At 41.0% G+C, this 10,862-nt stretch overlaps 1 protein-coding gene across 2 annotated transcripts in view; it reads right to left on the bottom strand.

The window, feature by feature from the left end:
- Positions 1-2: 2 nt before the first annotated feature.
- Positions 3-10,862, bottom strand: part of LOC102507588 (butyrophilin subfamily 1 member A1) — a 58,986-nt gene continuing 48,126 nt past the window's right edge. Inside the window, exons 14-16 of one of the 2 annotated variants that reach the window (XM_032462732.1) lie at positions 2,025-2,129; positions 1,708-1,756; positions 15-224 (exon numbers count right to left, since the gene is read on the bottom strand). In XM_032462732.1, coding sequence (XP_032318623.1) covers positions 163-224; positions 1,708-1,756; positions 2,025-2,129 — 216 coding nt within the window. In that variant the 3' untranslated portion in view covers positions 15-162. Of the gene's footprint in view, positions 225-1,707; positions 1,757-2,024; positions 2,130-10,862 lie in introns of both variants that reach the window. The other variant, XM_032462733.1, reaches the window with a different exon arrangement.

Genomic DNA, 10,862 nt, shown 5'->3' with positions numbered 1-10,862 from the left:
TCCCAGTGCCGTTTCACTCTCAGCATTACATCCTTGATTTCAGTGAATGTTGTACTACGCTCCTTGAGGAAAGTCTTCCTTTCTTCATGTTACAGCTGGGAGACGGAGGCCCAGGGTCATGGCTTCGTGTGTCAAACCCACAGGAGCCAGGCCCTTCCAAGCTCAGCTGACCTCTGAACAGGGGACCAGAGAGGGATGACCAGCCCCAGGGGTGCTCCAGGGATCTGGGGGCAAGAAGGGAGGCAGAAAAAATATTAGAAGTTCTATGATAAATGCTTTAATGTTATTTCTTTTAAGGTATTGTCTGTATGTTTTTATAATATGTGTAACATTTGTGCGTATAAGATAGCTGCACGTTCAAATACATTATTGAACGGAGTGCGTGATCTAGAGAGTTCAGAGACCCTGTCTCTAAACTTTCACTCCGGAAATCCTCTCCAAAGCAGCAGGTCTCAGAGGGGGAAACAGCAGGACCACCCTGCAGCAGCTGCCTGGGACGCAGCCCAGAAGCTCCCTGGGTGGGAGGAGTAACCCAGGGGCCCCCAGAGTGGCTGCTCTGCGGGGTCAGCCCACGTTCCACCGGGTTCTGCCGCCCTCTAGTGGTCGGCGCGGTGAACTGAAAGAGCGCTTCCCTGGGGAGGACACTGAGGGAGGAATGGAGACGCAGACACGGAATCTTAGAAAAGTGGACAGGAGCACAGGAAACCGCACACAAATCCTGCACGCTGCAGGATTCCTGGTCTATTAAGTTAAAGAACAGCAAAGTGCATGAGGAGACCCTGACCTGCTGAAGTCTAGTTAGGACAGAAAAGGGACACCCGCAGTGTCCCGGGGCTTAACTGAAGTCCTTACATTTTTTGTTTCTTTGTTTGCTCTTTTGTTTGGGGGGGCGGGGCAGTTAGGTTTTTTTTATTTATTTATTTTTAATGGAGGTACTGGGGATTGAACCCAGGGCCGCATGCCTGCTAAACACAGGCTCCACCACTGAGCTGTACACCCCCTGTGAAGGGCATGTGGACTTCCTGAAGAGTTAGCTCTTATTCATATTCTTTATTACTTTTATTTTATTTATTTTAATACAATAATATTCATTTTAAGGATAAAACTGTTTGCTTAGAAGAATATTCGGACATCAGCATCTCTGTCCAACCAAATCCCCACTCATTGGTCTGTCCCATAATGCTCCCCAAACTCACTGTTCCCCTGAAGCCTGGGAAGGTAAGGATGGACCCCTCCCACTCCTACCCCCACCCCCACCCCCACCCAAACACACACACACACACACACACACACACACACTTCCTGACTTTGCAAAAGACCCAGTCTGCTCTGCCATTTCCCCCAAAACAACAGCTTTCCTCCTCCACCTGCCCCCTCCCCTTCCACCTCTCCTGGCATCCCTGCTGAAAGGTTACAGGACACACTCCCTACACTCACTGGCTCAGTGCACATTTATTGACAGCTGCAAGCACTCGGAGAAGACAGCCTCCTGCCCCAGGCAGCCTCACAGCCTGGCCACCTGACAGGACACGAGGTGAAGTGGAGAAAAATCACAAAACAAGACAACCCTCAGGTACTGAAGAGAAGTCACACCTCAGGGAGACGTGGGCAGAGCTCCTGGAGGAGTGCCCCCGATTTCAGCTTTGGTGCCCGGGGAAACTCTGAATTCCCTGGAACAAAACTGAAAATGGCAGGTCAGAGCCTGACCTCTCTGAGGAGGCGTCTTCCTTGCTGAGAAGGCATGGGCTCCGGAGAGCTGGAATCAGAGGTTCAAAGGTAGAGGGAGGTGTTAAAGGCTGAGTCCCAGGAAGGTGGGGGATGACGCTGAAGACTCTACCTGGTGGTGGAGGGGACCGCAGGCCTCAGCCACTCCGACGTGCAGGCAGCCATCCTACACCCCCCTCAGCTTCTCCAGGTGCCAGTGTTCAGCAGCCTTCCCACCACCCCTCCCCTCCGGCCATGGAAAAGTTCACTGCTACTATCATTCTTGGTGCGTCCTCTATCAGCCAAGGCAATCCACTCACCGCTCCGTCACACCCTGACCTTGATCGCCTCATCCGATGACAATGTCCTCCCTGCACCGCTCCTCTTGCGCCGCAGCCATACCTTGGTCTTGTCATTACCTGGACCTGTAACATCATAATCTCAGCTGTAAGTATCCCACACCGTGCCCAACACCTCCCGTCTCTGCACATCACTCTCTCGCCAGTAATTTTTCTACTCCCCAAACCTCTCATACTTTCTTTCCCCTCACAACCCTCCTTCTTCACTGTTTCCCCTCATCCTTTGTCTAATGCACAGACACCAACATAGAGTCAAGGAAAATAAAGAATCAGCCAAAGATGTTCCAAACAAAGGAGCAAAATAAATCTTTAGAAAGTGGCCCTAATGAAATGAAGCTATGTAATTTACCTGACAGAGAATTCAAAATAGCTGACGTGTATTTTCCTTAACAGCCATCCTGCTATTTGTAATAAATGCATGGCTTAAATCATATATGGTCATTATTTTGGAAATATTCCACAAACCCTTACACAGCGCTCCCTTTGAATATAATTTGTGTTTAATAAATAGCCTCCATTCACCCAAAAACAAACAAACAAAATAGGTGACTAAGAAGCTCACCCAGGTCAATGCACGAATAAAGTGAGAATTTCAGCCAAGAGGTAGAAATATTTCAAAATACTAAACTGAATTAACAAGCTGGAGAACACAATAATCAAGCTGAAAAGTTCATTAGAAGGGTTCAACAGACCAGATCAAGCAGAAGAAAAGATCAACAGACAGTGAAACCTCTGCCTGAGCTATATCCTCCACCCATGGCTTAAGCCCATTAATACAACTTGACAACCAGCCTTGCAAAGGTTTTGACTCATAAACTGATTTAGCCTAAGCTGCAAAAAATTGCGCTCCTTTTCCTGAACTCCCGGTCTCAGTACCACATCCCCCTGCAGAGTAACTGGGAAGTATCCCAGATTCCTTTCTCAGGACCACGTGCATTCCACCAGTACCGAGTCCTGTTAGTTCTATCTCCTATCCACAAGCCCTCCATTCTACCCTTGCCTGAGAACAGGATTCCTAGAGTTTTCATCTGAATGACTTAGTCTCCTGTGGGTCTGCCTGTATCTTCATTCTCCACAGTAGAGTAACCTAAAAACTAAAATTTTTTTCTATGAGTTTGTTGGGTTTTGTTTATTTCTTTGTTTCTGAAGTCATAATTGAGCTGCAACACTATGTTAGTTCCTGGTGCACAACATAGTGATTGGATATGTCTATCCATTTCAAAATGATCACCACAATGAGTCTAGTTACCACCTGTCACCAAAGAAATATATTACTTTATTATTAACTTTATTCTCCACACTGTATATTTCATACCTATCACTCGTTTATTTTGTAACTGGAAGTTAGTACCTCTTCATCTCTCTCATCTATTTATCTCCTCCCCTACTCCACTCTAGCTACCATCTATTTGTCCTCTGTAACTCGTGCTCTGTTTCTGTTTTATGTTCATTCATGTTTTTTAGGATCCCACATATAAGTGAAATCATTCAGTATGTGTCTTTCTCTGACTTAGCATAACACCCTCTAGGTCTATCCGCGTTGTCATAAATAGCAAGATTTCATTCTCCTTTACAGCTAAGTAATATTCCATTTTATATATTTTATATATATATTATATATATATCACATCTTCTTTATCAATTTGTCTATCGGTGAACGCTTAGGTTGCTTCCATATCTTGGCTATTGTAAATAATGCTGCAGTGAACATACACGTGCATCTGTGTTTTTGAATTAGTGTTTTTGTTTTCTTTGGATACATACCCAGGATTGGAAGTGCTAGATCATATGGAAGTCTTAATTTGAATTTTTCGAGGAACTTCCATACCATTTTCTATAATGGATGCACCAATTTACATTCCCAACAACAGTGTACAGGGGTTCACTTTTTCCATATCCTTGCAAATATTTCTTATTTGTTATACGTTTGATAATAGCCATTCTAACAGATGTAAGGTGATATCTCATTGTGGTTTTCCTTTGCATTTCCCTCATGATTAGTGATTTTGAGTATCTTTTCATGTGTCTCTGGGCCATCTTTTGTCTTCTTTGGGAAAATATCTATTAAAGTCTTCTGCCCAATATTTACTTGGGCTGTTTGTTTTTTTGATGTTGAGTTGTATGACTTCTTTGTATATTTTGAAGATTAACTCCTTATCAGGTATATAATTTGCAATTATCTTTTCTTTTTCAGTAAGTGGTCTTCTCGTTTTGTTGATGGTTTTCTTCGCTGTGAAACAGCTTTTTAGTTTCATATAGTCCCATTTGTTTATTTCTGCTTTTGTTTCTCTTGCCTGAGAAGACATATCAAATAAAAATTACCAAGATCAATGTCAAACAGCACATTGCCTATATTTTCTTCTAGGAGTTTTATGGTTTGGGGTGTTAAATTTAAGTCCTTAATCCACTTCAAGCTTAGTTTTTTAATATGGTGTGAGAAAGTAGTCCAGTTTGATTCTTTTGCATGTAGCTGTCCAGTGTTCCCAACACCATGTACTGAAGAGGCTGTCTTTTCCCATTGTCTATTTTGCCTCCCTTGTTGTAGATTAATTGCCCATATAAGGGTCAGTTCATTTCTGGGCTCTCTATTCCATTCCATTGATCTATGAGTTTGTTTTTGTGCCAGTACTATACTGTTTTGATTCCTGAAGCTTTGAAATATAGATTAGAGTGTGATACCCATATTTTTGTTCTTTGTTCTCAAGATTGTAGCTATTCGGGATGAGGATGGCTCCCAGGTTTCTGACATAGACACCAGGGTTGCTAGTAAGAACATGAATTAAGAGAGAATTCAGGGGTAAAAAGTAGTATTCTGCAATCAGGAGAGGGAGTAACATGTTATGTTTTGAACAACCTAGGTGTTAATTACTTGTGGTATGAGAAAGTGATTTTATTTTTGTTTGTTTGTTTTCTTTTCTTTTCTTTTAATATTTTTATTGAGTTATAGCCATTTTACAATGTTGTGTCAAATTCCAGTGTAGAGCACACTTTTTCAGTTATACATGAACATATATATATTTATTGTCACTTTTTTTCTCTGTGAGTTACCATAAGATCTTGTATATATTTCCCTGTGCATACAGTATAATCTTGTTAATCTATTCTACATTTTGAAATCCCAGTCTGTCCCTTCCCACCTCCCACCCCCTTGGCAACCACAAGTTTGTATTCTATGTCTATGAGTCTTTTTCTGTTTTGTATTTGTTTTGTTTTTTTTTTTTTAGATTCCACATATGAGCAATCTCATATGGTATTTTTCTTTCTCTTTCTGGCTTACTTCACTTAGAATGACATTCTCCAGGAACATCCATGTTGCTGCAAATGGCGTTATGTTGTCAGTTTTTATGGCTGAATAGTATTCCATTGTATAAAAACACCACTTTTTCTTTATCCACTCATCTGTTGATGGACATTTAGGCTGTTTCTATGTCTTGGCTATTGTAAATAGTGCTGCTATGAACATTGGGGTGCAGGTGTCATTTTGAAGTAGAGTTTCTTCTGAATATATGCCCAGGAGCAGGATTCCTGGGTCATACGGTAAGTCTATTCCTAGTCTTTTGAAGAATCTCCTTACTGTTTTCCACAGTGGCTGCACCAAACTGCATTCCCACCAGCAGTGTAGGAGGGTTCCCCTTTCTCCACAGCCTCTCCAGCATTTGTCATTTGTGGATTTTGAAACATGGCCATTCTGACTGGTGTGAGGTGATACCTCATTGTAGTTTTGATTTGCATTTCTCTGATAATTAGTGATATTGAACATTTTTTCATGTGTCTATTGATCATTTGTATTTCTTCCTTGGAGAATTGCTTGTTTAGGTCTTCTGCCCATTTCTGGATGGGCCCATTTCTTGTTAAGTCGTATGAGCTACTTATATATTCTGGAGATTAAGCCTTTGTTGGTTTCATTTGCAAAAATGTTCTCTCATTCCGTAGGTTGTCTTTTTTTTTTTACTTACGGTTTCCTTTGCTGTGCAGAAGCTTGTAAGGTTAATTAGGTCCCATTTGTTTATTCTTGCTTTTATTTCTTTTGCTTGGGTAGACTGCCCTAGGAGAACATTTTTGAGATGTATGTCAGATAATGTTTGCCTGTATTTTCTTCTAGGAGATTTATTGTATCTTGTCTTATGGTTAAGTCTTTAATCCATTCTGAGTTTATTTTTGTGTGTGGTGTAAGGGAGTGTTCTAGCTTCAATGATTTACATGCTGCTGTCCAGTTTTCCCAACACCATTTGTTGAAGAGACTGTCTTTCTTCCATTGTATATTCTTGCCTCCTTTGTCGAAGATTAGCTGACCAAAAGTTTGTGGGTTCATTTCTGGGCGCTCTGTTCTGTTCCATTGGTCCATATGTCTGTTTTTGTACCAATACCATGCTGTTTTGATTACTGTAGCTCTGTAGTATTGTCTGAAGTCTGGGAGAGTTATTCCTCCAGTCTCTTTCTTTCTCTTCAGTAATGCTTTGGCAATTCTAGGTCTTTGATGGTCCCATATAAATTTTATTATGATTTGTTCTAGTTCTGTGAAATATGTCCTGAGTAATTTGATAGGGATTGCATTAAATCTGTAGATTGCCTTGGGCAGTGTGATCATTTTAACAATATGGATTCTTCCAATCCAGGAGCACGGGATATCTTTCCATTTTTTAAGTCTTCATTAATTTCCTTAATCAGTGTTTTATAGTTTTCCATGTATAAGTCTTTCACCTCCTTAGTTAGAATTATTCCTAGGTATTTTATTACTTTGGGTGCTATTTTAAAGGAGATTGTTTCCTTACTTTCTTTTTCTGTTGATTCGTTAGTGTATAGAAATGCAACTGATTTTTGAACGTTTATCTTGTAACCTGCTACCTTGCTGAATTCTTCAATCAGCTCCAGTAGTTTTGGTGTGGACCTTTTAGGGTTTTCTATATATAGTAACATGTCACTTTTACCTCTTCTTTTCCAATTTGGGGCCCTTTTATTTCTCCTGCCTGGTTGCTGTGGCTAGGACTTGCAAGACTATGTTGAATAGGAGTGGTGAGAGTGGCAGCCTTGTCTTGTCCCAGATTTTAGTGGGAAGCTTTTGAGTTTTTCACTGTTGAGTACTATGCTGGCTGTAGGTTTGTCATATATAGCTTTTATTATATTGAGATATGTTCCCTCTGTACCCACTTTGGTGAGTTTTTATCATAAATGGGTGTTGAATTTTATCAGATGCTTTTTCTGCATCTATTGAGATGATCGTCTGGTTTTTGTCCTTTCTCTTGTTGATGGGATGTATTACATTGATTGATTTGCATATGTTGAACCACCCCTGGGTCCCTGGGATGAACCCCACTTAATTATGATGTGTAATCTTGAGAAGTGATGTTAAATTTTAAAATGTAATTTGGAAATTATTTACCAATTAACTTACCTCCTCTTTTAATAGAAATTGAAAACAAAATCTTGTATTTATAGACACATGATGCATCAGGTATCTAGAAATTTAATGAAAACAGAGTTCTGTAGTTCGACAAAGGGACTGAACAGGAGACATAGCTGTGGAAGTCACGAGTATGTGGGTGAGAGCTGACTTCTAGAGTATGGATGGGAAATAACATCCAGGAGGAAAAGAGAAGAGAATCTAAGACTAAATCCTAGGAAACAACATTTTAAAAGCCAGTACAAGGAGAGTCTGCAAGAAAAAGAAATGATTGAGGCAGATGAGTGGAAGGGTTTGACATTACAGAGCCAAAAAGGAGAAAATGAGAAGAAGGTTTTGATCAAGAAAGTCCAATTCCTCAGCTAGATGAGATATTTCACTCATGTTTGGCTGGTTGTATGTCTGCATATTTATTTATACGGTACCTTATTCTAAATAACAATTTTGAACAACTCTTTAAAAATGCTATCAAAACAACAATGAAGGGGTGGGGGTAATAGCTCTGTAGTAGAATGTATGCTTAACATGCACAAGGTCCTGGGTTCAATCCCCAGTACCTCCATCCAAATAAATAAATGAGTACAAATAAACTGAAGAGATGAAATCAAGCAAAATGAAAATATAAAATAAAATCAAGAGAGAATATATATCGAAAATCTACAATTATTAGAAATATATAAGACACAAATTGACCTGAACTTCTAGCAGCAAACACAAGGAGGGAAACATGAGCAGTTAAATTCATTCAACAAATATTTATTAAGTAACCATAATGTAACAGCCATTGTAACCTTGGGCTTTGGGATGCATGTCCCCTATGGGACTTATATTTTGGAGGAGACCTCAGCATCAATCAAATAATCAGGAGTAACTGTAAATTGAAATAACTAATCAAAAGTTAAGGAACAGTATTCTGTGAGACCAACTAATGGAAAACATTCCATTTAAATTGGAGAGAGAGCCTGAGCATCAACTGAATGAGTAGCAATGAACCAGAGAAAGAGTTCAGGGGTGAGGGCAAAGTAAAAAATAAGTCTGTTTCTCCACAGCAATGTCACTGGTATGTAGCCCCATCTTACACAAAGAGTGTGGTTCCTGGGAAGGCAAATCTTATGTATGGTCAAAATGACTATTAAAAATCCTTTATCTTTCTCCTCAAGTACAGCTCCATGGCTGGGGTGGACAGCCCCATGCATAAAGTAGGCATATAATGTATAAAGTTTACAGTAATGGACATAACATTATAAATAGGGTTGCAACAAATGAAACATGCATTTTAAACATGAAAATCATATTCAGTGCTTGAACAACTCAGATGGAACAGAGGTCTCATAAGAAACAAAAGTTAACATCTCCCTTTTCACACTGAAACCAAGGCTGACACGTCCTGACTCGAGTGAAATAGTTTTCCATTTACATCGCTGCCTTGTTTTGCCCGGTTCTTTTTTCTTCCCTTGGCAGAAAATTCATAGTCGAACTTCTTACTATTCTTTCTGGACTTACTCAGGCAACTAGTCCTCTTGTTTACAAAGATTATTCCTCTTTTGTGTGGATGATTCATATCACACGCGTACCTTTCTTTTTTTTTCCTCTAGTTTGAAGGAAATATGCCCATAGCTCATCCAAAAGTACTACACTATCATAAAGGTACAAGACAAACGGAAGTGGGGATAAGCATAATGCAAAATATATTAACATACAGAATACTTAAACTTCACACAAACACTCCAACAATGTATTTGTGTGACTTTGTTGTTGGGCTGAACCACTTTAATGAGTTTGTCAGTGCCTCCACTACTCCTTCCACACGCTGGGGGCAGGGCAGGGCCCCGCTCCAACCTACACTGCACTTCAGATTTTACGTCAGTCAGAGCCCAGTCAGGAGACAGAAACCACATAAGTCATTTGAACAGGGAAAATTAGATGAGAAATTCTTAACTAGAAAAAGTAGTTAACTATTAAAGGAGGTAAAAAAAAAAACCACACTAAGGAATAGAGAAATAGCAGACATGGGGGGCACACGTTCCCTCTAGGGCTGAGGCAGACACCCAAGCAAAGGAGAAATTTGGGAGAAAACTCTCGTTAGAGAGGATCTGGGATTCAGAGCTTGTTGGGCAAAAGGGGACTGCAGCCCCCTGGAAAGTGAAGAAGTTCTGCAATGTGTCACCAGCCAAGGCTGCAGGGCAGGACATCACCCACTGGAGGACTGCAAGTTTCCACGGGAAGCAAGCCTCTGGAAAACAGCCTGCTGCAATGCCAGACACGTTCACGAAAAAAGAGAGATCTTGGACCTTGTGCAGGCCACTGGCTGTCCCATCGTAGGATCCAGAAGAAAAGCATCAGACTGACAACACAAGCCCTGCCCTCTGCTATGTCCGCGGTGTCCCCTTCACTTACTGACACTGCGCCACATGCGAGAGGAGATGTTTATGGGGTTCAGCTCCAGTACCACAAAGCAGGGGAAATACAGGGTAGATTGGGGACCAAGAGGCAACAAATTCATAAGGAGCACAGTCCACACTTTGGCCACTCAGCTGCCACACACACAGTTGAACTTCCACATAATAACACAACTCTGCCTTCTCACCCATTTGTAAGCTCCACTTACAAATGCAGAATTTCTCACCCTTTCCCCAAAATGAGGAGACAGACAGTCGCAGAAATTGGAGCCAACACTGCTCTGTTATCCATACCTCAAACACAGTCACAATGCCTTGGATCATTCTGGTCCCCAAAGACTATATTAAAAACATGACCTCCAACAACTTGAATATAAGCATAAGGGAAAGAAGAAGGGAGAGGAAGAAACTGGAACATGAACACAAATCAACACGCACTCACACATGACAAGAAAGAGAAAACATGCAAGGCTGGTAGAGTCCTCTTTCTGTCACTGGTCACAGGGCAGAATCGGGACCCATCACTTCTTCCACTTCCCACCTTCTGTGTCTTCTCACCCAGAACCAGAGCAGGTTCAGAGTTCTCCACCTGGCTGAGTGACCACACCTCCATTCCCAAAGGTCTCAGTCCTCAACAGTCCTGCTTCTCTTTCTTTGCTGTAGTTTTCCATTAACATTTACCATTGGACTCGGGAGTCCTGAGAGACAGTACGCTGATAGCTGGCTCCATGCTCGTGCTCAAACCTTTCTGCAATTCCCCCGGCCTCTGAAAGCTTTCTCTTCATTTATATCTTAATTCACACAGCAATTCTCTATTTTCCACTTGCTATTGACAAAAATTAAAAACCCACATCTTTCTCCTCAATTCTTTAAATAAACAAAGTACAAGTTTTTCACAGGTAATGGAAATTTACTGAGGTTTGGGAAAATCGGTGTGTTTCAAATCAACTTGTTTTCAAAACAGAAACAGGTTCACAGGTATAGAAAACAAACTTACGG

Source organism: Camelus ferus, chromosome 20 (genome assembly GCF_009834535.1).
Source record: "Camelus ferus isolate YT-003-E chromosome 20, BCGSAC_Cfer_1.0, whole genome shotgun sequence".
Taxonomy (NCBI): domain Eukaryota; kingdom Metazoa; phylum Chordata; class Mammalia; order Artiodactyla; family Camelidae; genus Camelus; species Camelus ferus.
Note: the sequence above shows the minus strand (reverse complement) of the source record. Positions and strands in the feature narration are given on the sequence as shown.